Genomic DNA, 26,752 nt, shown 5'->3' with positions numbered 1-26,752 from the left:
TTTATGCACTGTGGAGCGGCGTTTTCGGCGCCAAACGACGCCATTTTACCGGCGCCCGCTCCGGCCGCATGGTTTACATGCACGGCGGCCATTTTCTTGTAGCCTCCATAGGCTTACATAGAGCGCCCTGGCAGCATCACTTCCTCTTTCCAGGAACACCGATCGAGGCAGCAGCAGCAGCGGGGTCTCCTCAGGTTTTATCCTTCTGTTCTTGCTATCCATTGCCTGTATTCAGTTTGTATATTCCCTGTGGGGGTTTCATTGTGCCTGAGTGTGGTGCGGTGGGCTGCGCTTGCCGCGCTTGCTAAAAGGGGGCAGTTAACCCTTGGTTGTCTGGCATTACAGGGGCAATGGATTCTCAGGAGGGCAAGTTTCCTACAGTTTTGGTGGAAAGCCAGGGGACCGCTGTTTCCCCCCCAGGGGGGGATTTAGCCACTATTGTGGCTGGCCTTGCTGCCCAGGTGCAAATGCTGGTGGCTGCTCAATCTACTAAACGGCCCAGAGTTGCTCTGTCCTCTGATTCTGAGGGTGAAGGTGATGGGGCTGTTCTGGCAGGGACCTCCTTATCGGGGTCCCGCTCCTCTCTTGATCTAGTGGGGTCTGAGGTAGAGGCTGAAGTTGAGGGGGTTGATAATTCTCCCCCTGGCTCGCCTGAAGAGCTTGCAATCATGGATGAGTTGATTGCTTCCATTAAGCAGACGCTACGTTTGCAGGACGAAGTGTCCCCCCGCTGCCTTGGCGGCTTATGGGACGCAGAGGAAACGCAGGACGCCGCAGGTTTTTCCCTGCAATGCTGATTTTCAGCGCGCTGTTAAGGATCAATGGCGCGATCTGCGCAAGCCTTTTGCGGTACCAAGTAAATTCAAGCTGCGTTATCCTTTCTCGCCTGCCACTGATGAACGGTGGTGTGTGCCTCCGCCAGTGGATCATGCAATTGCGGTTTTGAACAAAGCCACTGCGATTCCTGCAGAGGGTTCCCCTGTTTTCCGTGATGCCACGGATAGGAGACTGGAGTCTCTTGCCCGTCATACTTATTCTGTTACGGGTTCTATGCTTAAGGCTCTGTTTGCTTCTCTCATGGCGGCCCAGGCGATCGCAAGTTGGACGCAGATGCTTAGGCGCGTCCTAGTGGCCGATTCGGCCTCGGCGGCGACCCTGGATATGGTGGATCAGATCCACCAGGGTGTCATGTATCTGTGTGATGCGGACCTGGACCTGATTCCGTTGGCTGCACGTGTGCACAGCGTGGCGGTGTTGTCTCGCCGCCTGGTTTGGTTGAAATGTTGGTCGGTGGACCAATCTTCACGTAAGACCTTAGCCAATCTGCCTTATGATGGGTCTCGCCTTTTTTGGGGAGTCCCTGGATGTGTTGATTAAGGGGATCACCGGGGGTAAGAGCACTCTCTTGCCCCATTTCCCCAAGGCTAAGGGGGCTTCTGGGAAGAAGCATGCTAATTTTCGGCCCCCTCAGGGGTCCTTTCGTGCCTTTCGGCCGCACTACAAGGGCAAACCGTTCAAAGGCCAAGGCTCTCAGAAGAAGCCCTGGTCTGGGAAACAGAAGTCTGGCCAATCCGGACCTGCAGCCCATAACAGTTCGGCCTGAAGGGGCGCCCTCACCCAGTTTTGGGGTGGGGGGACGCTTGCTCGGTTTTCTTCAGCCCTGGTTGGCCCGTGTGCGGGACAGATGGGTTCTGGAAATCGTTCGATCTGGTTGCAAGATCGAGTTTCTCTCTCGGCCGGAGAGCAGATTTTTTCCCTCAAATCTTCAACTGTCTCCAGAGCGCCTGCGGGATCTGCACCTGGCGGTGCGGGACCTGAGGGCTCAGGGAGTGGTGGTTCCGGTGCCTCATCGGGACAGATTTCGGGGGTTTTATTCCAATCTGTTCACCGTGCCCAGGAAGGAGGGCAAGGTTCGTCCGATTCTGGACTTGAAGGCTCTGAACCGCTCTGTGCGGGTTCGCAAGTTCCGCATGGAATCCCTGCGCTCGGCGGTGGCTGCCCTCGTTCCGGGGGAATTCATGGCCTCCATCGATTTGAAGGATGCGTACCTTCACATCCCCATATTCGAGGGTCATCAGAGGTACCTTCGATTTGCCATTGCGGAGGATCACTACCAGTTCGTGGCGTTGCCCTTTGGTCTCGCCTCGGCTCCGCGGGTCTTCACCAAGGTGCTTGCACCGGTTCTGGCATTATTGAGGGCCCAGGGCATTTCTGTCCTGGGGTATCTGGACGACATTCTGGTTCGGTCTGCGACCAGACAGGGTCTGGAGGAGGACCTGTCTGTCACAATGCAAACTCTGCAGGAGTTTGGTTGGACGATAAATGTTCCAAAGTCGACACTGAGTCCGTCGGTTCGTCTCCCCTATCTGGGAATGATACTGGACTCGGTGCAGGCGAAGGTCTTCCTGCCGGAAGACAAACTCAGGACTCTTCAGGAGGAAGTCAGGTCCCTCAGGGACGTTCCACACTCGTCTCTGCGGACGTGTATGAGATGTCTGGGATTGATGGTCTCGGCCTTCGAGGCGATTCCTTTCGCGCAGTTTCACACGCGGGGTCTCCAAGCGGAGATCCTGTCCAGGTGGGACGGGCGACCTCAATCTCTGGATCTTCAGATCTCGTTGAGTCATCGCACCAGGGAAAACCTTCTGTGGTGGCTCCAGTCCCCGTTGGTGTCCGGGGGCAAGTCGTTTCGTCCGATCTCGTGGACGGTAATCACCACGGATGCCAGCCTGTCGGGCTGGGGTGGTGTTCTGGGCGTTCTGTCCGCCCAGGGGACCTGGTCGGAGGGGGAGTCTTCCCTCCCGATCAACATTCTGGAATTGCGTGCGATAAGGCTCTGTCTTCATCGCTGGACGGACCGGCTGCAGGGCTGCCCGGTTCGGGTGCAGACGGACAATGCCACGGCGGTGGCCTACATCAACCACCAAGGGGGCACCAGGAGTGCCCGAGCGGCTCGAGAAGTGGCCGACATTCTATCTTGGGCCGAGACTCATGTCCCGGCGATAACGGCGGTTCACATTCCGGGAGTGGAGAACTGGCAGGCGGACTATCTGAGTCGCCAGACCCTGGATCAGGGGGAATGGTCTCTCCACCCGGCTGTCTTCCAGAGGTGGTGCGCGAAGTGGGGTCTTCCAGATGTGGACCTGTTCGCGTCTCGCCTCAACTACAAGGTGAAGAGGTTCGTGGCAAGGACGCGCGACCCTCGGGCAGACGCGTCGGACGCGTTAGTGGCCCCGTGGCATCAGTACAGGCTGATGTACGCGTTTCCACCGATTCAGTTGCTGTCCAGGTTCCTTCGCAGGTTGCACTCGGAACGCAGCACGGTGATTCTTGTGGCACCGGACTGGCCTCGCCGGTCCTGGTACGCAGACCTCGTGAATCTGGCGGTCGACGCCCCTTGGCGTCTGCCTCTTCGAGACGATCTACTGTCTCAAGGACCGATTTACCATCCTGCTTTACAGTCGCTGGCTTTGACGGCCTGGCTGTTGAGACCGAGGTCCTGAAGGAGAAGGGTCTCTCTCCAGAGGTCGTTCATACTTTGATCAACGCGAGGAAGTCTTCCTCGGGGAAGGTTTATTACCGTACTTGGAAGGCCTATTTTGCCTGGTGTGAGTCCAGGGGGTTTTCACCCCGCACGTACTCGGTTTCCCGTGTGCTGTCTTTCCTTCAGACGGGTGTTGATCAGCGTTTGGCGCTGGCTACGATAAAGGGTCAGGTGTCTGCGCTGGCCGTTCTGTTTCAACGTCCCGTGGCTTCCAACTCCTTGGTTGGCACCTTTATTCAGGGTGTGCGGCATCTGGTTCCTCCTAGGAGGGATCCTTTGCCCCCTTGGGACTTGAATCTCGTTCTATCTGTGTTACAACGTGCTCCTTTTGAACAGATCAGGGAGATCTCGTTGTCTATGTTGTCCAAAAAGGTCGCTTTTTTGGTGGCGATCACTTCGGCTCGCAGAGTGTCGGAACTGGCGGCTTTGTCCTGCAAGTCTCCGTACCTGGTTGTTCATTTGGATAAGGTGGTCTTGCGACCTAATCCTTCTTTTCTGCCGAAACGAGTTTCGGAATTCCATCTTAACGAGGATATTGTTTTGCCTTCGTTGTGCACGAAGCCTAAACATCCAAAGGAGATGAGATTGCACTCTCTGGATTTTGTTCGGGCGATAAGGGTTTACCTTAAATCGACTGAGTCTTTTCGTAAGACGGACTCCTTGTTTGTTCTTCCAGAGGGTCCTCGGAAGGGCATGGCGGCTTCGGCCTCTACCATCGCCAAATGGATCAGGCAGACCATTGAACAGGCCTATGCCTTGCAGGGGAAGGTTCCCCCTGTGCCTGTGAAGGCGCACTCTACTAGATCACTGAGTACGTCTTGGGCCTGCCGTCATGGGGCTTCTGTAGCCCAGGTGTGTAAGGCGGCGACTTGGTCGACCGTGCACACTTTCACAAAATTCTACAAAGTAGATGTTCAGGCATCGGCGGATGCTTCCTTTGGCCGCAAGGTTCTTAGTGCGGCTGTTCCCTAGGGTCCCTTGTTGGGGACTCCTGGCTGTTGGGATAGTTTTTTGTATCCCCTGGGTTTTTTGTCTTTTCCTGGGTTGTTGCTCCTGTTGAGCACTTATTTTTGCTGTTGCCCAGCTGGTTTCCTTCCTTTGGTAAGGTTCCTTTCTTTGATGTGGAGACTGCGTTGCCTTTCGGCGCGGATGCGTTTCCCACCCCTCATGTTTGCACTGCTTTGGGACGTCCCCATATGTGACGAATATGAAGAGGCGGCGACTGTCGGAGGACGTAAGAGAAAACTGAATTTTTGTAAAATCTTACCTTTAAAATTCCTTTCTCTGAGTCCTCCGACAGTCGCCGCCCCCGCCCCTCTTTTGGGGTTTGAATGTATACTCTACTGCTATTCCACTAAAACTGAGATATGGTTGCAGGAAGTAGGAGGGTATTGACTGAGGGGACCACCCCTTGAGGGTGGGATATGTTAAAGCTTTATTGTTAACATATTCTGTTGCCTAGCTACTCCTTCGGAGCAAAGTCTAATACCCCCATATGTGACGAATATGAAGAGGCGGCGACTGTCGGAGGACTCAGAGAAAGGAATTTTACAGGTAAGATTTTACAAAAATTCCGTTTTTTGTTTAATAGACATGCATTTGATGGCCTGGTATAAATCTGTTGCAAACTAGATATAGATATGAGAATTTATCTTGATCTCCAAACTATTACTGCCTAAACTAATTAGTGTGCACTGTAATAACTGAACTGAGCTTAGGATTAGTATATCGTAGCATGATTCTATTAAAGTAGAACTATAGGCAAAACTGTTTTTTATTTGGATCGAGTAAGGGCTATAACCCCTGTAAGGTTTATTTTTGCATTGGGGAGATTTACCTTCACTTCCTGTCCTACAGCCAAAACAGGAAGTTGGAGGAATTCCCTGCAAATTAAAGAGAATCTCTTGGGGATCCCCAGGTCACAAGAACTAGTGTCCCCTTTGTAAGTTTACCCCTCTATTACTTTTCTGGGAACAACCCAAAAATTGCAATTTTTAGCAATGATAGTGGTGAACAGGACAAATGGAGAAGGTGAATCTCCCTACACACAGACAGCAACAAAAACTGACAGGTGTTCGAGTCCTGTCCCGTCTATCCAAAACTAAAATAACATTTTTTCCATTTAGCTATACTTTAAATAGGACGTAAAGTCGAAAGTATCATTTGTACCTATAGGTAAGCCTATAGTAAGGCTTACCTATAGGTACTGTAAATATCTCCTCAACTTGTATTGTATAGGAGATACTTACATTTCTTTCAGCCGATGACATCGGCACATGCGATCTGAAGGAACAGCCGCCTGTGCTGTACCTTCAGATACCTGTTCCGTTAATGACTGTTCCCCCGCACATGCGCGGGAATGGCGTCATCGCGGTTTTGGCTTGTCACACAGCTGGAGTCCGTGGACCAGGAGAAAATGGACGCTGCCTCCTGTAACTGCATTGCATCGCTGGAAGACTTCGTTTTCAGGTTAGTTTCACATAATGTGCTAGTTTGCAATGCTTACTAGCACACACATATCTTTACCTTGCAGGCCAAACAAAAAGCAACCAGCGGTTTACAATCGCTTGAAGGGTTTAAGTCCTAGCTGAATCTTTAAATACTGAAGTAGCAGTAGATGGAAGGCTAATGGAATGCAGCTAACTTGAGAAAAGTACTGTTATTGTTCCATTCATGAAAGCACTCCAATATGTGGACCTGGCTTGTCCATGCTCAGTTGGTGCTTTACAGATTTTGAACTTTTTTTCTTATTGACACCAATATATTCCTCCAGAACTCCTCGAGGACTAAAAGAAGGAAGCTGCATGCACGTATATATGCTGTATATTTTCTAGTCTTTTACATGTCTTAGATCTTTGGCATTGTTTAGAAATAACTTTTTTTTTTTTCTTGTTATTAACTTTGCTTCTGCTCTTTAGGATTTCTACCTCCTCCGGGTATGCCCCCTCCTATGACTCCTCCTATGACTCCTCCAGTGTCTCTTCCTCCTCCTATGTCTGGAATAAGCATCCCAACTTGTAAGTCATTGACTCTGAAACTTCAGGGTCATACATGTACATACACTGAATACAGACGAGACATATGCCTTTTTGTGCGTTTTGAGATGCCTTGGAATGAAATTGAAACAGTCTTGTGTTAGTCGGATGTACCTTTTTTACTCTACTAAACTACATCATCTTTCTTAAAGTGGGTCTGTTGTTGAAAGATCTTCCCTGATCTACTTTTTCTACTTAGCATACATTATAAACCACTTAGCAGGAAACTGCATCTCCTTTTCCCACAGCAGCAGATTGTCTGAACTAATGCTTAGACATTTGTTCGCCTGATCTCTGCTGAAATCAAGGAGTTCAGATTGGTGAATCTTCCCTTCAGAAGACATGACCAAGAGTCCAACACAGGAAGATCTTAGGCTTTAGGATGTTTAGACTACTAAGATTAATACACAAGTGCTGCTTCTCTGCCTAGATTAGAGTATTTATCCCAGCAAGCCTTCGGCTCAGAAAATCAGTATTATACAGAGAGCGCTCCACAAATTTCACTTTAACTCAAAACAGATATATTTTAAATCTGAAGTCCATTTAGGGAAAAGTGGCTCTGTTTAAAGACCACCCCTGCTAAATAACTGGTGTCTGATCTTAGTGATGTCACCCCTGCATTGTGACAGTGCTCAGACCTCACGATTGGCTGTTAGGTCTGAGCACTAATTACCAAAATATTATCTGCGCTAGGTCAAAAATAAAACACCCCCCTACCAGATCAGGTGGACCATTAAATTATAAATGGTCATAAGTGCTCAGCATAACTGGAACAGAAGCCATTCCATAGATGAGATCCACAGCTCCCAGCATTCAAATAATCAATGAGAAAACAATATACACATTGAGACGCATAGAGAAGAACATTGAGACTTGCATGGTTATGTGCAGATTCCAGTAACCTCTTATGATCATGAATTTGTCGGCTGATCCTACTACAGTAAACTGAAATGTGATGTGATTTACAGCACTTTGTAAGTAATTACCTTTGCTTCTTTATAAAGCAACTCTAGCGTCTCTTCAGTGACTCTGTATTTTGAGTTATTGACACATTTATCTGATTTTTAGAGTAGGCAAAATAGGGCTGCAAGTATGTTTATTATCTAGATGTTTGTATTTGAATCAGGAAACGCTGACTACTTCCCTGCCATTCTCTGTAGCCGAGTCCCACACAGAAATGAAGTCAAGACTGAAGTGTGACGTTAGGGCTGGGGGTTTACCTTGGGAGCACATAAGAGAATCAGGCTAATTGTACTTGCAGGCACCTTGAATTGCCTTTTAAAAATGTAGCTTGTTATGCGAATTAGTTGTGTGACGGGTAACTATAAAGGTTAAAGCCCAACTGTGCACTGAAATAAACTCACCCTAAAGGAAAAAAAATCTTTCCAGGGGTGCATGCATTGGGTTGCCTTTCTTCTCCGGGGCCATCCTCCGCTTGGCTCCTGCATTAAAAAAAGTGCGCCCCCCCCTCAAATGGATTTTTCAGGTCAGAAATTCATAGCCTGCCATTTCTAGTTGGGTTATGAACGTTCAGGTTCTAAGTCTGCCATCTTAGCTTCAAAACACAAGTCGCTGACCCTAGAACAAGCATTTCCTGGCACTCTCCTTGTGGAAAGCTTGTTCCAGATCAGGGACCCACTAATTGGTAAAACAATATGTATGACAACAGTGAAGTTTGCATCTTTTAGATAGCCAGCAGTGGCTGCCTCTATATTTCTGTCTGAGTTTTGTCTCCTTTACTGCAGTCCTTTATGTAGAGGATCTGCTGGAACTCAAACATTGGAGTAATATGGCTGCAATGTTTGTTTTGAAGGAAACCTGAAGTTGTCACTGTTGACCTCTGAAAATGTTAGTTCCAGATTTAGTGGCTTCAATATATTAGGCCACCTGAAAATATCTATGCAATCTGGGCATCTGATCTACATACATGCAATTTATTAAAGGCAGGGTCACTTAGCCATTTCAGTCCTCAGGTGCTTGAGTTTCTCAGTTCCGCAGATTGCCTTTTAGGTTTTGTAGTTTACCGTATCATTTAAAAAAAAATATATATATATATATACACACACACAACACTGCTCAAAATAATTAAAGGAACACTTTGAAAACTTATCAGATCTCCATGGCGAAAAATCTCATTCTGGATATCTTTACTGATATTGACTGGGCAATGCGTTCGAAAATAAAGGATGCCACATCGTTTGGAAATTTAAAATGATCATCCTATAGAAAAACTAGAGAAATAGTCCGGAAAGATGAGTAGGGGAAAAAATTTCAGTGGCCTCCACCTGTAAAACCATTCTGTTTTGGTGTTCGTCCCATTGTTGCCCATTTAGTGCCCCTGTTAATTTCGTTAACACCAAAGCAGCTGAAACTGAATAATGACCCCCCTCTGCTACTTAACTGACCAGATCAATAACCCAGGAGTTTGACTTATGCTGTACTCTGATAAAAAAAAGTGTTCCTTTGTTTTTATGAGCAGTGTATGTATGTGTAATATATATATGTATGTGTGTGTGTGTGTGTATATAATTTTATTTTTTTGCACACGTAGGTTTTAGAATTGATTACAATTTTTGGGATACACACCTTTTTTTTTTTTTTTTTTTTTTTTTTTTTTTTATATTATTCCCTTGGATTGTTATTGGAAATAGTTAAAAAAAAAAAAAAAAGTTTCTCTTTCATTCATTGACGGACACAGCTCCTCATCTTTATGACCGTAGGGTTATGCTGCCCCCTATAGGAGTAGAATTTTTTCCTCCGTTTAGTTTGCTCCTTTTAGAATCCACTATCAGCTGCTGGACTGGGCAACTAGATAATCTAGATCCTTAGGGTCCCCCGAGTCTGGCCAGCGAGCGCAGCACCGTGCTAGGTTGGCTTCGACGTAGCCCCCACTGGACAGGAGCTGGCCTGCGAGTTAAACGTCTTGTGAGGGCGCATACGAACTGGCTTCTGCCTGAGGCGCCTTTCCTCCAGCCCGACAGCACCTACATTATGATGGAGTGGTGTCCTGTCCGGAGCGGTGCCCACCCTGTTCCTGGTGTGGTAAGTATCTGTCGTTGCCTGCCCCCCTCTACCCCTGGCGGGTTTTGGGGCGGGCGTGGGCCCCTCCCTGGGATGGTCGGATCCCCGGGTTCCCCTCAGTCACGTCTCCCCTCTGCCCAGCTCGATGGTCTATGTAGCCTGTTGTCTTGTAGCCTGGCTAGCTACTGATCGGAGGAGTTTGTGTAGCCTCAGCTGCCATTTTCCTTTAGTTTCCTATTGAAAATAGCGGCGGCCATGTTTTTTTAGCTCAGACGGGCGGTGATTCGTCAGTGGGGAGTCCTTGGCCTCTAGTGCTAATAGCCAGGCAAGCCTTTTACTGATCGCCAAATGCTGTTAAGAAGTCTGCTGTGAGCTGCCCGGTGGTGGTGAGTGCCTGGGGCTCCCTCTTGCTGCTATACAGCGATAGTGCTGTGCTGGGCCTTGTGGTACGAACAGCACGGTGGTGTGTTTTTACACTTGTGGTGCAGACTTCCCTCTCCATTTATGGAGTCACTGAAACATATGTTTCACCACCTGATCCACTCTAAGGATGCCTGGCCCTCCAGGGCCCCGCTACTAGCTGCACTGATGGTGGTCCTGGAGTCCTTGGTGTCCAAAGTAGATTTGATCCTGGGCAGACGGACTACCAAAGAGGGTCCCCGCCTTCATCTGCTTTTGTCTCTTCAGATCCAGGGTCTGAATTGGCCGCCGCGGATGCAAGTTTCCCTTCGGGGTCTGCGTCCACGCAACCCGCCTGCGCAGATAGTGAGCATGAGTCCTCTGTTCCTCTAGCCGCACATGAAAAGGTACTAGTGGATGCACTGATTGTATTTGTATCTGTGCGGTAAACCTTACATTTAAAAAAAATGTGGCTAATGCCGCCTCAGAGGCGTGGGTCACCTTTGGCACCCACAAGTCCTCCAAAGCGGTAAGGGTGTTCCCCTTTCCCGCCTTCTTTGAGGATATTGTCTCAAAACAGTGGGGGTCCCCAAAACGCACCTTTGCAATCCCTAAGCATTTTGCAATGTGGTACCCTTATGAGGAGTCCCCCCCCCCCCCCCCCCTCTCTAAAAATGGACGGTACCTCCTGCTGTAGAGGACTCTCCAGTTTCCAGGTTGATTAAAGCGACGGTTATACCGGTTGAAGTGTCTCTGGTCTTCTCTGATCTGGCTTATGGATCGGAGGTCTTGATCCACTGTATGTTCACTGTGGCTGGGCCAGCACTTAGGCCGGTGTTTACCATCACCCTGATGTCACAGGCTATGACTGAATGGGCAAAAGTTTTATGCCGGGACCTGGAGGAGAAACCGCTCCTTCCTGAGTTTGTACAGCTGGTGGATCAATTGGTCCAAGGGCTACAATTCGTCTGTGACGCATCTTTGGATGCCGCTCCCTTGCTTTCTAGCCTGTCTCTGCGGTGGTCCTACGGCACATTTTCTGTCTGAAATCCTGCTCCGCGGGCCAGGCTTCTAAGAAGGCCTTGTTCGATCTTCCATTTGTGGGAGATCGCCTGTTTAGAGCTTCCTTGGATGACATCATCAAAGGCCTCACAGGGGGAAAGAGTACTCTTTTTCATCAGGCTTCCAAGGGTAAGGAGTCCCGTCGCAGACGGGGACCCTCCTTTTCTATTCACAAGTGGCCTTTTTGTTCCTCAGGATCTCAGACAAGGGATCAAAACTCTTCAGGGCCTCCAATGGGGGTCCCAAGAAGTCTTGGTCAGGCAAACCAAGAGCTGGAGAACTCCTCCGCATGAAGGGGCGCCCTCACTTGTGTCTGGGGTGGGGGAACATCTTCGCTGTTTTCCCGGCCCCGTGGACCTTCCCAATTCAGGGGGTCCACTAAGTCGTTCAATCCTGCTACAAGATCGAGTTTCGATCATACCCGCTAACAAGGTTCTTTCCATCCAACCTGCACTGATCCCCAGATCACTTACAGGATCTCTATGGGGCTGTGCAAGACTTGTTGTCGCAAGGAGTGATTGTCCCGCTTCCGATGTCCGAATGCTTTCAAGGTTTCTATTCAAACTTGTTTACGGTTCCCAGGAAGGAGGGTTAGGTGCATCCAATTCTGGACCTCAAGGCGCTGAACTGTTTTGTGCGGGTACAGAAGTTTGGAATGCAGTCCATTCGCACAGTGGTAGCATCCCTACATCAGGGGTACTTTCTTGCATCCATCAACATCAAGGACTCTTATCTTCACATTTCCATTTGTATCACTGATCAGCGTTTCCTCCACTTTGCCGTGGGTGAGGAGCATTCTCTATTTGTGGCGTTACCCTTTGGTCTCACGTCTGCTCCTCGGGTCTTCACAAAAGCGTTAGCTCCGGTTCAAGCATTTCTGCGATACTGGGGTACCTGGAAGATCTGCTTATGCGAGCAGAGTCTTCGACTGCCCTGTTGGCCTATTTGGAGATCACTCTGTAAACGCTGAGGGAGCTCGAGTTGGATTCTGAATCTTTAAAAGTCTGCTCTGGTCCTGTCCATGAGCCTGCAATATTAAGGACTGACTCCAGACTTTACCTTGGCCAGAGTGTTTCTCCCTCTGGCAAAACTTCAGAAGTTGCAGGAGGTGATTCGACTTCTGCTGTCCAGCAGACTGTCATCTCTTCGGACTTGTGGGTGCTGGGCCTGATTGTATCTACAGAGGCGGTTCTGTTTGCACACTTCACACCAGATCTCTGGACAATCTGATCATGTTGAGCCGGAGAACAAGGGGTCCCTGGTTTGGTGGCTTCGCTCTCTGGCACTAAATCCTTTCTTCCCCTGTACGGGACGGTTGTCACCACGGATGCCAGCCTATCCGGGTGGGGAGGCATCCTCGGCACGAATTGTGCTCAAGGGGTCTGGACTCTGGAGGAGTCCAGGCTACTGATCAATGTACTGAAGCTCTGAGCAATCAGGCTTTGCCTGGATCATTGGACAGTTTGTCTCCAGGGATGTCCGATACGGACTCAATTGGGCAATGCAACGGCAGTGGCCCTATGTCAATCACCAAGGGGGCATGAGAAGTGTTCTGGCGGCTCGGGAAGTAGAGGTATTCTAAGGTGGGCAGAACTAATCGTTCTAGCCCTCTCTGCTGTATACATTCCAGGGGTGGAAAATTGGCAGGCGGACTATCTCAGTCGATAGGCGTTTGACCAGGGAGAATGGTCACCTCATCCGGAGTTGTTCAGTCACTTTAGTCTCCGTTGGGGGACTCCCGAGGGGGACCTGTTGGCCTCTCGCCTCAACAGGAAAGTTCAGAGGTTTGTCACAGTCTCGGGACCCTCTAGCCGACACCATAGACTCCCTAGTGGTTCCCCCGGAGTCGTTATCGTCTGATATACGCCTTTCCTCTCAATCTTCTGCCGCGTCTACTGCGCAGGATCGAGGCAAAAGGGATTCCAGTCATTCTAGTGGCTCCAGACATGCCTCGCTGGTCTTGGTACACCGATTTGGTTACGGTTGGTTGCCGATGTTCCTTGGGAGACTTCTTCTCGAGGAAGATCTGCTGTCTCAAGGACCGATCTTCCATCCTGGCTTTGACGGCTTGGCTGTTGAAAGCCTGGTGCTAAAGGATAGAGTGTTGTCTGATTCTGTGATTCCTATGCTTTTAAAAGCTAGAAAATCTACTTCTAGGAAGACTTACCATCATACTTTTGAAGACGTACATTGCGTGGTGTGAGCCTATTAAGGTTCACCCTCACTCCTTTTCGGTGATTCTGATCTTGGCTTTCCTCCAGAGAGGGGTCGAGCAATGTTTTGGCCTTGAGTACCATCAAGGGCTTGGTCTCAGCCTTGGTGATTTTCTTTCAACGTCCGTTGGCTTCACACGCCTTGGTGTGTACTTTTTCTCCAGGGAGTGAGACACTTGGGCTCCCCTGGTGCGGTCTTTATTGCCGCCATGGGATCTCAAATTGGTAGTGTCAGTTCTTCAGAAACCTCCCTTGAAAATATTGGGGAGATTCCCCTGCTTACATTGTTCCAAAAGGTGGCTATTACTTAGGCGCGCAGGGTGTTTGAGCTGGCTGAGCTGTCTTGCCATTCACCTTATCTAGTTGTTCACAGGGATAAGGTGGTTCTTCGACCATGTCCATCATTCCTTCCAAAGGTCGTCTCCGATTTTTCATCTGAATGAAGAAATTGTGTTGTCTTCCCTGTGGCCTAAGCATCCTAAGGAAGTTGCTTTGCATTCCCTGGGTGTGGCTCGGGCAATCAGGGTGTACCTGGTAGTCGTTTCGAAAGCCACTCACGGTTTGTCCTAACGGATGGACCTCGCAAGGGGCTGTTGTTTCTGCTGCAACCATCTCCAGATGGATCAGGCAGACTGTGGTTCAGGCTTATTCTATTAAAGAGGAAGTAAACCCTCCTCTGCAAGTTGTACCTATAGGTAAGCCTATGATAAGGCTTACCTATAGGTACTGTAAATATCTCCTAAACATGTACCGTTTTTAGGAGATATTTACCTTACATGCAGCCAGTGACGTCGCTGGCGCATGCGCTCTGAAGGAACAGCCGCTGGTGTTCCTTCAGAGCCCCGTGCCGGGCGCGGGAGTGAGGTCACCGCGGCTCCGGCCAATCAGATGGTCGGATGCCGCGATCCCGGAAGACGGGCGACTAAACATGTCGTCCGTCATACAGGTAAGCGGGCGGCACGGCGGGGGCTCGTTCTAAGGTAAGTATTTCATAATGAGCTAGTATGCGATGCATACTAGCTCATTATGTGTTTCTCTTTCAGGTGGTAAAAAAAAAAATCTTAAATGAGTTTACAACCTCTTTAAGGGTCAGGTTCCTTCTTTCCCTGTCGGGGCGCATTCTACTCGGGCGCTTGGTGCCTCCTGGGCCTCCCCGTCAGGCGTCAGTGGTGCAAGTTTGCAAAGCGGCACTTGGTCGTCTGTGCACACATTCACAAAGCTTTTTAAAGTGGATATGTTGGCATCTGCTGATGCCTCTTTTGGCTGCAAATTTTTGCAGGCTGTTAAGAGGATTTGTCCTCCTTTTGAGGGCGTGTTTTTCAGTTGAGCTCCAGTTCTCAGTTGAGCTCCATGTTACGTGGTTGGCTATGTTTAGCCTTTGGGAAGTTTGTTTTCTGCTGCTTCCACCCCCTCATGTTTAACACTGCTTTGGAATTTCCCTACGGTCATGAAGATGAGGAGCTGTGTCTATCAATGAACGAAAGCGAAAATGCGATTTTTGACTTACCGTAAAATCCATTTTCCTGATGTTCATGGACACCGCACCCGCCCCTCTTTGGAGTTGGATTTTTTTCTTCTGACACTGCTTGTTACAAAACTGAATACCTATAGCAGGAGGTGGGAGTATACCCCTAGGGACTGCCCCATAGGCGTGCTCAAGCTTTTCTCTGCCTAGTGTCCTACTCCTGTAGGGGGCAGCATAACCCTACAGTCCTGAAGATGAGGAGCTGTCAGTCAATGAACATCAGAGAAATGGATTTTACAGTAGGTCAAAAATCCCGATATTTTTTTATTTTTTTCCCCCTGTCATTTCCTTAATGTAACGTTTATATTCATGGGGTGCTCCAAATATGTAATCAAAATCGACTGACTAAAGGGATATCCCTTTCATGTAACCTAGTGGAATAATGCTCTTTGGTGTGTGGGTTTTAATTTAGGAGAGCTTTATTCCCCTTTCGACACTACATTGCAACGCATGCAAGGGAGAAAGTGGGCTGTATGAATTGTTAGCATAATAACTAAGATAGGATTACATTGAATTGATGATTTTCGAAACCTGGGTATTTTGGGATGAAATATTTGTACACACACTATATTACCAAAAGTATTGGAACGCCTGCTTTTACACACACATGAACTTTAATGCTATCCCAGTCTGTTCGTAGGGCTCAGTATTGAGTTGGCCCACCCTTTGCAACTATAACAGCTTTGGCTCTTCTGGGAGGGCTGTCCAAAAGGTTTAGGAGTGTGTCTATGGGAATGTTTGATCATTCTTCCAGAAGCGCACTTGTGAGATTAGGCATTGATGTGGACGAGAAGACCTGGCTCGCAGTCTTTGCTCTAATTCATCCCAAAGGTGTCTTATCGGGTTGAGGTCAGGACTCTATGCAGGCCAGTAAAGTTCCTCCACCCCAAACTCCTTCATCTATATCTTTTATGGACCTTGCTCTGTGCACTGGTGCGCAGTCATGTTGGAACGGGAAGGGGCCATCCCCAAACCTTTCCCACAATGTCTTGGTATGCTGATGCCTTAAGTGCTCCCTTCACTGGAACTAAAGGGCCTAACCCAACCCCTGAAAAACAACCCCGCAATGTGACTTCCACCCCCCCCCCCCTTCCACCAAATGACTTGGACCAGTGCACAAAGCAAGGTCCATAAAGACATAGATGAGAGATTTTGGGGTGGAGGAATTCGACTGGCTTGCACAGAGTCCTGACGTCGACCCAAAAGAACACTTTGGGATGAATTGGAGCGGAGACTGCGAGCCAGGCCTTTTTGTCCATCAGTGCCTGACCTCACAAATTAACTTCTGGAAGAATGGTCAAACATTCCCATAGACACACTCCTAAACCTTGTGGACAGCCTTCCCAGAAGAGTTGAAGCTGCAAAGGGTGGGCCAGCTCAATATTGAAACCTACAGACTAGGACTGGGATGCCATTCAAGTTCATCTGCATGTAAAGGCAGGCATCCCAATACTTATGGTAATTTAGTGTATTTAGATATATAAACCTTTTTCTTGAATCGTACTCCGCTGGTTGTTGTTGATAGTAGACTGTTACAGCCTTAGCCCCCAATGGGACCCACTGATTCCTGGCACTGGGGACTCAAATGGTTAACAGTTGTCATTATCAGAAGGACATATGCAATGATGGCCATTGCTCTAGGGGTTTCCTTTTAAGTATTTTTTTCAAATTCTGAATGTTGTATATATTTAGTTAATTTGTATAGATCATTGTTGTACAAGTGTATAAAAGCACAACATACTTTCTTACTCCGGTTCCAGATTTCTATACACAGGGTGGCAATGTTTATGGTTATAATGGAATCATGTGAATGACATTTTATTTCTTAGCTACTGCAGGTGCTCCAACTAATGAACCAGATGTAGCTCAAGGAAATATATTACCTTTTGGGGCTGGAACTGAAAATATTGATTCAGATGATAATGGAAACGGATTTGGGGCAGCTCAACAAGGAGGGCCAAATGCTTCTGGTCCATTGAACCCACTTCACGGTAAGTCATTCTTTCGATGCTTTCTCAAAACTGCTGTGGTGGTGTAATCCGAATAGATGCTGAGAATTGTTTCAGTCAGGATCCTTGAATGTGTGTGGTTATATAATTTGAGACAAGGCCCAATCCAGAATCTGGTTTTGTAGCAAAGTATCATGAAGTTATTGGCAAGGGTTTTTTTTTTTTTTTTTTTTGATGTCTGGGTAATTGTTTGATCAACTTAAGGTATAACTTTCATTGTTTTAGGTGATCATAGGCTGAATATAATTTGGTTAATTTTACCTGGACGTGTTATGTATTTACATACAGAATAGTCTTTTTTTACAGCATGACATGGGATTTTATACACTTAGATATTGCATTGAATGTTTGTCATATTTGATACGTCTTAATTTAGCCATATGATCTAGCAGGGCATTCTTGTTTCAATACATTTATCGAAAACTTGTTTCCTAAAACCTCTATCAAATAGTGTAATTTCACTGAAAATTAGTGTATAGTAGAGTTTTATTTCTTGATCAGTTTAGGTCTGTATGGCACACAACAAGTTAGGTCTACCCACTAGCTGCTGCACTTCCTCCAAGGGAAGATAGAGGAAAATTATTTGAAGGGAAGAGTTGTTTATAAGTTATAACACATGTAGTATTCACACAGATTCAACATTTATAGTTAGCCAGCAAAATAATTTTTCATGCATGGACCTCCTTATGTAAAAATGGTTGGACTCCTGGTTTATTGCTGTGCCTGCCTGGAAATTTGCACCTTTTATTTCTCCTGGAGTCTATCACCTGAGACAGTGACAGGATGTCCAAAATTTTAGAGGGGGTCCTCTATTCCTGTCCCAACTTTTTAGGATGGAAATTCTGTTTACTTCAGAGTTTTCTTCTAACTTCTTGTTGCATCCTGGAAAAGACGTTGATGGAACCCTCCCCCTCCCCCCAATCTCCAGTGGCACACAGGCAACAAAACAATTTAATAGGGGTTTAACCCCCTCCCTATTCCCTATTCGATCTAAACCTTAAAAAAAGAGGGGAGTTGGCTTTACATACACATTCTACAACTAGTCAATGTGCCTTTTAATAAGGGTACACCGCCAAAGAAAATCATGTGTGTTTCTGCAATATAAGAAGTGTTCTACTCTTTCTCCAAACACATCACACTGGTTCAGCGTTGCAGCCTCCTTCAGACTCTTGGACATTTAACACTTCCTGGGAGTGTCAGATGCCCACCTCCTCAGAATCGGTTTCATGCACAGAGTCTAGTAATGATGAAAATTACAAACGATAGAACAATGTTTGCTGGGGGCGCGAATTCCAAAGAGTCTGATGGAGGCTGTGTTTGACTGAAGCAAAGGTAGCAGACGGACCAATGAAGAGGCAAGTATTAACACCTTTTGCACGAGTCTTCCATTATAATTAATTTTGGGTGGTTGACACTTGTCACTTTAGGAATTACATTAACTTGCATTCTTTTAGTAATGACAAGCTTTAAAGCAGAACCTCAGCAAAACATCTTAGCGGTTCATGTAATTTCTCAAATGAGTGTTTACTGCTTAATATTTCCATCTAGTCTGATAATCCAGGAATGGAAGTGTAACATCTCCATTACCCCTGGTTGTGGCTTTGTGTTGCATACTTGCTCATTGAGCGATCACCCTGTTCAGTTCCTCCTTGTACAGCAAAGGCCCCCTCTTATTCTAGGCTAAAGCCTTTTTTTATTTTATTTTTTTGCTTGGAGTTCTGTTTTAAAGCCTGGACATACACTTAGCATACTGATCAATTCGTATTGTGCATAGCTATATGATTTTTGAGGTAGTCCAAAGTTCGGGGTTGTATGGGATTTTAAAAACTTTAGATTGTTACCAACATATAGTAGTGGCGAAATGCCATTCTACAAGCAGCAGTGCTCACCTGTGTTCTGATGTAGAGCAAAGAACTGACATCTGTATCAGTTTTAGTTATCTTGGTATTGGAGCCTCTTTGTAGCAAATCTTTCTAGTTGGAAATAAATGGTCATTGTCCTCTAGCTTATTCTCAGTCACTTGATTCAATAATTTTCCTAGATTTGTGCAGTAGTTTTCTTGAGTGGCATGGTGGCAGTCACATAGGCCAACTACATTTCAAATCTGCTGTCTCCAGGATTGCTTTCTTTGGCCTTTCCTTTGACACTTCAGGCGGTAGAGTATTTAATGTGCCAGATTGGCATTCCTCAATGTTTCCTTTTTTTTATAGTTAAGATTTCTTCCAAACTGACATGTCTAGTTTTCATAATGCCATCAAAATTGTTACGCTTTTACATTTTTCTCCACTGCTTCTGCGTTTACTTTTTTTTTTTTTTTATTCAATATTCAAACACATACAACTTAACTAATGTTCTACAGCTCTGTTGACTAATCGCACATTGAGCTACATAGAAACATGGTTAGGAGGTGGCAGGAATACTTTATGAATAATAATTACTTTACCTTTTTATATACCTGCACAGCTATAGAAAGGATTGAAGGGTTACAGAAAATATTTATAGATTTCACATCTATGGTTCACTTTGTTTCATCTTGTGCTAAGCATACGCAGGGCAGGCAACCAGTTTTAACCCATTTTTTTTTTTCTTAGCAAAAGTTTTTAAACTTGATATGAAGGTAGTCTAGGTTTTCTATATTTACATTTTTTATGGTAGGAATTGGTGGTAGATGGTCTCGATTTTGTTTTATGTTTTTGCAACAAGTGTGTTGAAAGTGTTTACAATTGCCTATGTGCATTGCCAGCATTGTAGTATACATTTAACACTAACTGAAACAAAGAACAATGTCTTCTACAAACCCATTCCCGGTCTAAAAACGGCTCTTATACTACACCTAACAAATATTCAGCAATCTAGCAAAAATATGCAGACACTTAGTAGTTTATACATACTAGATGCTAAAATAGTGAAATAGTGGCATGGATTTTCAAAAGCTACAGACACTTGTGATAATGTTGTGAGGAAAAAAAAAATGTACCTCCTATATATAGAAGGAAGAAGATGCATGGAGCAACTTTGCAGATGTGCTGCTTCCTTGACACTGGCCAGCCTTTCGGTGTGTGCAGGCCTGCAGAACCTACATCATTTATACTTTCCAGGTTACTGTACTTTGCTTTTGTCATACCTAACCTAAGCGATGTGCGTCTGAGTAAAGGTAAGCTGTTTTCCCCACAGTATACATTGAAAGGTCTGTTTCCATATCCTTATTACTGTAGGATGGCAGCAACTTCTTTCAATCGTCCTAATTTTGTTGCACAGTTTAAATATTACAATAATTCATTGTAGACTACACATAAGATCAAATGCAAGTTCTAGCTAGAGACGCAGACATATTATTGTAGCGGTGGCCCAGTACTATGGCACCTCAGCAAAATACAAGTTTTCACTACCATGTCCGATGTAACCGAAAAACTTGTAGTCATGCATTATAAATTCTCCTAAACCAGTGATGTTAATATAAATATAACACGCACACACTTTTCTAGTGGTAGTATAGGATAGTACTGCCTGTGTGCATAATTAGGTGCCACACTCCTCAGTGTTAGCCTTACCTGCAGGGAACAGCACCATCCTGTAGAAATAGAAGTGACCAAAGGTGTTAGTGTCCCCTGTCTCTGCTATCCATTTCAGTTTCTACAGTATAAGATTTATGTATATAATATTCACTAGTGAACATTTTTTAAGATGCATTAAAAGATTTCCCCAGAGGGGTGCAGATACAAGACCAGGCAACCTGCACAGGGAGAGCAATCAGTGACCATTAGTAAACCCCCCCCCCCCCCCCTCCCCCAAGATCATGTAAATTAAGATTTTTAGCAGGATATTGAGTTTCTCAGAAGGGAGGTACCATGCTTTCCAGTTAAACACTGTTTGCATCAAACACCTCTGTCAGTACTGTTACCCAGACTAAAAGAAAACCCATGAAAATCTTGCATCATTCAACATATTGATTTTGTGTAATGTATCTTTAGAATTCCGCATTCTCATTTGTAAGATTGCATGTGTCAAATACATGCTTTTAGGTCCTATTCTGTCAACGGTTATCAGCCCACAAGCCTTCAGCTGGACGCCTGGGTCTTTTATTAATGTGGAATGGTAACACTTTTATTTAACTTTGGTCTTTAGACAGTTTACTTTGTCCAAGGAGGATGTATTTTGCTTTTTGTATTGCAATTTATTCCTAAATAAAATTTGGTTCTAAATCTGTGCTGTGTGTAATGATTATCGATCTGATGACTAAACCAGAATTCCTAGACAAAAAAAAAAATCATTCATTTGCATTGCAACTCGGATGTGATACTTGCTGGGAGACTCCATACACACTAGTAAACCCCATACAGTGATCAGTATTACAGGTATGAAATCCTTTTAGTTTTGGAAATCTATCTCAAACTTAAAGCATTTCTAAACCCAAAGACAAAAATGTAACCTATTGCAGTTTACCAATCCTTGGATGTGGTGGCATCATTAGTTTATCTTTTTCAGGTTTTCCTTTTTTTATCTTTACTATTTTACTGTTGTATTTCAACTCATCCTCCGCTGTTTCTATAGAAGGAGCATTAGTAGTCATCCAGGTTGGGCTTTAAACACGTATTTTTCTTAATCTACATTACTGGGGGGGGGGGGGGGGGGGAGGGCACACAACTAACTGTTTACAGAAGAAATAACTGTGCATTTAGTTCTGTTCACAAGAAGTGTCAAGGTCACTGCAGTTTCAGAATATCAATAAGTATTTCTACGCTTGCTGAAAATGTACTTGGCCTGAAAAAGTGTAGGCACAATCTAAGGACTGATAAGCTGCAGTATATTGCATTTTTTTGATTTTAGATATTCATTCAGTTTACAAACCATTTTCTTCTATATTTAAAATTGAACTCCAGGCACAAAAACTTCAGCCACAAATGATATACATTGACTTTGTGCACGCCAAATTATATATTATAAATAGTGTTGTCATCACTGGACTACAGTGACTGGGTGGGATCCTGGTGGTCTTCTCACAAACAGGCTGCCTGCAGAAATCTACGGGGGGGACAGGATAGAAGACCAGCCAGCCTACGCAAGAAATCTACAGGGGGGGGGGGGGGCAGGTTGAGAGAGCAGCAGTGACTGTTGCTACCGGAAACTCCTGCACGGAGACAAGGTACAGGAGCTGGTTCATGCTGGATTACTACACAAATCTGGAAGAAAAAAAACAAAACCAAGATTCAAGTAAAGAATACACATGGCTCTTATATTGACAGTATTTGCCTGGATTTCAACTTTTAATGGGATTTGATAAAAAAAAATGTGTGACTGAGTAGACAGCCTGTGATGACCATATCAAAGTTTGGTAGCATTTTTAAATTCCCCCAAGTTGGGGAGGACTGCAGGTCCTTAGCATGTCAGATTATGGATTTCATACCTGTATGTTTTGTAACGTATAATAAGACAACATTTTAAACATGGTGTGAACACGTAAAATTGAAAAGCGCTGTGCAAACAGTCTGCGCTATACAAATCCCGATTAATAATTTAAAGCAGATCTTTTTGTTTCATATGATATTACAGCCACAACTAACCTAAATCTAGTGTGTAATTTATTGGTACACAGTCTTTGCTTAAGAAACAGGAGTTAAAAATCTTTCCCTTTGTGTTTTTGTAAAAGCGCTTTTGCATATTGGCGTTCTAAGGCATATGGACCGATCTAAGGCTGGCCATACAATATACAATTTTCTTCAGTTTAGTTTAGATTTACCTTCAACTATGCGGTGGGAGGGCCTGCCTGATTGCATATGAATTGAAATGGTTTAGGTTTGATCTCATATTATATGGTTTTGGTAAATCTAAAGGGAAACTATAGAAGAAAATTGTATAATGCATGGCCAGTCTGCGAGTGCAGTTAGAAGAAGCTAAAGTTCCTAATCCTCAATGTGCTGCCTGAGCATTCTACTTGCCCTTTTTATCTCCCAGAGGAAATTCTAGTTAACACCCTTCAGCAGGAAATGGGAGCTTTGGATATGACAGTTAATAGACCTGCTAGCCAAAGTAAGAACTCCAGTCAAAACTTTCAGTCTTTGAATAATGTTCTTGATGTAACCCCACAGGAGAAAATATCCCTTTTATTATACTTCAGATTGAGCTCAGAATTGCTTTTCTAGTGGGAACACATACAATATCTTATCTTCTCTTTTCTTCCCCCCCCCCCCCCCCCCAAAAAAAAATCCTGCAGCAGAGAGCACCATCACTTGTGTGGCGGTGGACATCGGGATGAGAAGTGATGGTTATATCTCCGCAAGGGGGGCAAAGGCAGCAATAAAATTTACAGAATATTTAACCTTTTACCTAGAGTATAAAAAAAGTATACCCTCCTCCAATCAAGACTGCTCACACTTTACCTATCCTTTTTTTTTTTTTTTTTTTTTTAAACCCAGAAGGGGCCGGTGACATAGAACTATATTCTTTTGTCACCATATGTACATTGGTGAATAGGTAGCTAAAGCAGAGCTTTTTTTTTTTTCTCCCAATCTTTTACAGACTAAAAAAACAAACATTTGCACAGACCTTGTATAACAGAGAAGTGACACTTTTATTTCATTTAGTATTGGTGTGTATATATATTTTTAATAGCTAATTCCTGTGTCTCTTCCAACACAGGTCTTATATGGTCTTTTGAGCAGGTATTTGCTTTTACAATCTTATTTCTTTGTAATTACATATTATATTCACAACACTCACTTCAGTACAGGTGGGTAAGTACAACATGCACCATGGTTGGATAAATTTAAAATTCACATTGATAAGCACTCAGGGATTTCGAGATTGAACGCTGAGATTTGAATAAAACGTCACTAATGCAACTTTTTATCATGTGCACACAAGTTCTCTGCAATTTTTTTTTTTTAATACTTTGACACCTTCAAACTTTGGGGAAAAATGCCTGTAATAAGACACAGGGCTGCTATTGCCCAGGATTGTGTATAAAAAAAAAAAAACCCCCATGGGTTCCTTACTTTTGAACTTGTTTTGTATATCATTTTTCCAGCTCCTAGTTTTCTTAACTTTTGTAATGCGAAGGTGTCCTCTCACTGACTTTAATAAAGAGTTCAATATTTATGCTTCATACAGGACCAATTCGTGTAAGGTTATATTGCATTAGGATGACAAGTGCCAGATTTAAAATGGCCTTATTGGCTAGTCTTAACACACTTTGTGGAATAAGCGATGGCACTCAGGAACTTGCATTTAAAAGCACATTCAGCACTGTTCTATGGACTGCACAGCTTGGGGCAAGAATAAATGGCTAGAAGTCTCTAAAACATGAAGGAAAATCAAGAAAGAAAATTACTAGTCACCAGGTTAAAGTCATTAAACTGTAGACCAGTTTAAAGTGGAACTACACATTTTCCTCTAACTGTGATTTCCATGAAAACTCTTTAATTCTCTTCTGGAGTTGCTTGCACTTTGTGTAGAATTTTGGGGCAGCATATTTTGAGGGCCAAGTAGACTGCAATGTTATACAAAAGCTAAGTCTTATCTGTTGATGCTAGCTTTGGCAGGTAGCAATGGGGGGGAAGAAAGCCTTCAATGTTTTTTTTTTTCATTCCATTCTCCTGCTTTATATTCAGTTCTTTATGTACACAATTTTACAGATGGGGGTTTTGATAATAAATACCAGAGGCAAATGTCCCATTTATCACTAAAAAGAAAACCTAGGTGGATGTTTTATTACAGATTCCTCTTTATTATCCTACATAGGAAGAATACGACTTTTTCTGATTTTAAACTGAAATAAGTGTGCATATTTTCACTGTTGACCCTTAAACCTGTTGTTTTATAAACTTAGTGTAAATGAGAACCGTTCTAAGGTCTGGACCACTGAAGGCCATTATTTCTTGTGATTGCTGGCTTCTTAAAGCTCCTAACTTCCTTGTTTGGACTTTGCTTGTCTTTAAGCCTGGTACACATTAATAGTTTGGGTTGAACGAAAAAATAAAAACTCACCTCTGGTCGAAGCTGCTGTACTAATGATCTGACGTTAGTACAGCGTTCTCCCCTGCTGAGCTGTTGTGTTCTGGGGACGGCCCAGATCAGAACATCCCTATCTGTGCTCTCCGCCATTGGCTGAGAGCGCTGATCAGGAGTCTGTTGGCTGCTGGTTTTCCAGCATACTCGTCCCTGTCGGACCAAATGCCTTACACACAGGCCGAATGTCTATCCAGGAATGATTAACGAATAACTATCCAGGGATGATTAGAACAGGGGTGCAAGAGGGGAACAATAAAGCACTTATAACTGCTTACCATTCACAAAATAAATAAAGAAATAGCATGGGTCATTTTAAAGTAAAGCCATTTGATATTTTAAATTCTGAAACTATCAGCACTTTTCAAAGCAAACCGTTTATATTTGGTCTTGGTACCTGCCGTGCTGAACTCCTCCACTGCATAAAAGCATATGGAAAAAATCCTGCCCTCCTGGTTTTCACTGTATCCTGTAGTAATCAAAAGATAGAACTAGAATGCAGGGAGGGATACTGGCATCTTACATTCTCAAAGGTGCTAAATGTTTAAGCTGTTTCAGTAAAGCTATGCAAGTTTCAGCCAATTACTGATGCATTAGACAAAATTTGAGCTGTGGGTGGCCCTGTTGACACCACTTGGCTTGACAGAACTTGATTAAAAAAAAAGCAACGGAGTAGAGAAATTATTGGGTAAACAGAACATGTATATGATTAAATGCAGTCACTGATCTGGTATTTGGACAGCCTGGGGGATTTTTCTGCTTGAATACAATAGCTGGCATTGATGGATTTCTCTATCAATATGGTTTAGCATAGGGGGAATGAAGTTCTCTAGTTCAGTTCAAATGTGTATGTGGCATGAACTGGTAAGTAGAATTAGCTTTTTGGGGGAGCTACTCTTCAGCTTTTAAAAATCCTTGAAAGACTGCTGGTAATCTTTAGGTTTGTAGATATACTCATGCATGTAAACCTCAATCCAGTTTACTGGATTTATAGCTGAACCAGCCTCCCCTGCTTTGTTGACCAATGAGGTGATCCTTCACTCTGATGGAGCATTGGTAAGGTTAAAGTGGGTGTTTGCAGAGAAATCTCTTGGCAAAGGGAATACTACTGAAGAGGGAAAAAAAGTATAAATATTTAACAGTCTAGAGAAAGTTCGCAAAGTATCAAATGGCAGCTGGACAAAACAATGTTATACTTTAATTTATCTTCCAGTGTATACTGAAACAACATTTCTTTCGTTTATTGATGCACAACGCTCCTGATTCTTCTTAACCATTGGGTTAAACTGCCTCCTACAGGAGTAGGACACTAGGCAGGAAAAAGCTTGACTACGCCTATGGGCAGTCCCAGGGGGTATACACCTACTCAGCTATAGGCAATCCAGTTTTTTTTCTGCCTAGTCATGAGTAAGGATCTAGTTCCTTGCTGGGATCTCTGGTTCTGGCAATTTATTTCCTATTTTTATTTTGCTCCTGTGAGAATCTAACTGCTGGACTGGGCAAAGGACTGGATAATCTAGATCCAGATGGTCCCCTCAGTCTGGCCAGAAAGCGAGCCCAGGCCTCAGATCCACGCTAGGTCAGCCGTGAAATAGCCCCACTGGACAGGGGCTGGCCTGCGAGTTAAAGCTCTTGGGAGGGAGCATACGACCTGGCCTCGGCCTGAGTCGCAGCATTCCTTTTGGCCCTCAGCCACCCACATCCCGATTGTGCGGTGGTCTGTCAGGAGCGGTGCCCACCCTGTTTGTGGTATAAGTAACTGTTCTCCCCCCCCCCCCCCCCCCCCTCTACCCCTGAAGTGTTTTTGGGGTGGACGTGGACCCCTCCATGGAATGCATCGGATCCCCGGTTTCCCTTCCTGCCCTAATGCGCCCCTCCTCCGGTGCGAACATACCTTTCTGAGGTGAATTGGGGTGCAGAGACGACCCCAAGTGTCCCCC

At 45.0% G+C, this 26,752-nt stretch overlaps 1 protein-coding gene across 1 annotated transcript in view; it reads left to right on the top strand.

Annotated features, from left to right (window-relative positions):
- Nucleotides 1-26,752, top strand: part of SCAF4 (SR-related CTD associated factor 4) — a gene marked incomplete at its 3' end in the record, with an annotated part of 191,281 nt that overhangs the window by 105,043 nt on the left and 59,486 nt on the right. Inside the window, exons 18-19 of the mRNA XM_082246363.1 lie at nucleotides 6,463-6,561; nucleotides 16,629-16,790. Coding sequence (XP_082102489.1) covers nucleotides 6,463-6,561; nucleotides 16,629-16,790 — 261 coding nt within the window. The remainder of the gene's footprint in view (nucleotides 1-6,462; nucleotides 6,562-16,628; nucleotides 16,791-26,752) is intronic.

The sequence above is a fragment of the Pelophylax lessonae genome (genome assembly GCF_965119305.1).
Source record: "Pelophylax lessonae genome assembly, chromosome: 2".
Lineage (NCBI taxonomy): Eukaryota > Metazoa > Chordata > Amphibia > Anura > Ranidae > Pelophylax > Pelophylax lessonae.
The sequence above is the reverse complement of the archived record's forward strand: the minus strand, read 5'-3'. Positions and strand labels throughout refer to the sequence as shown.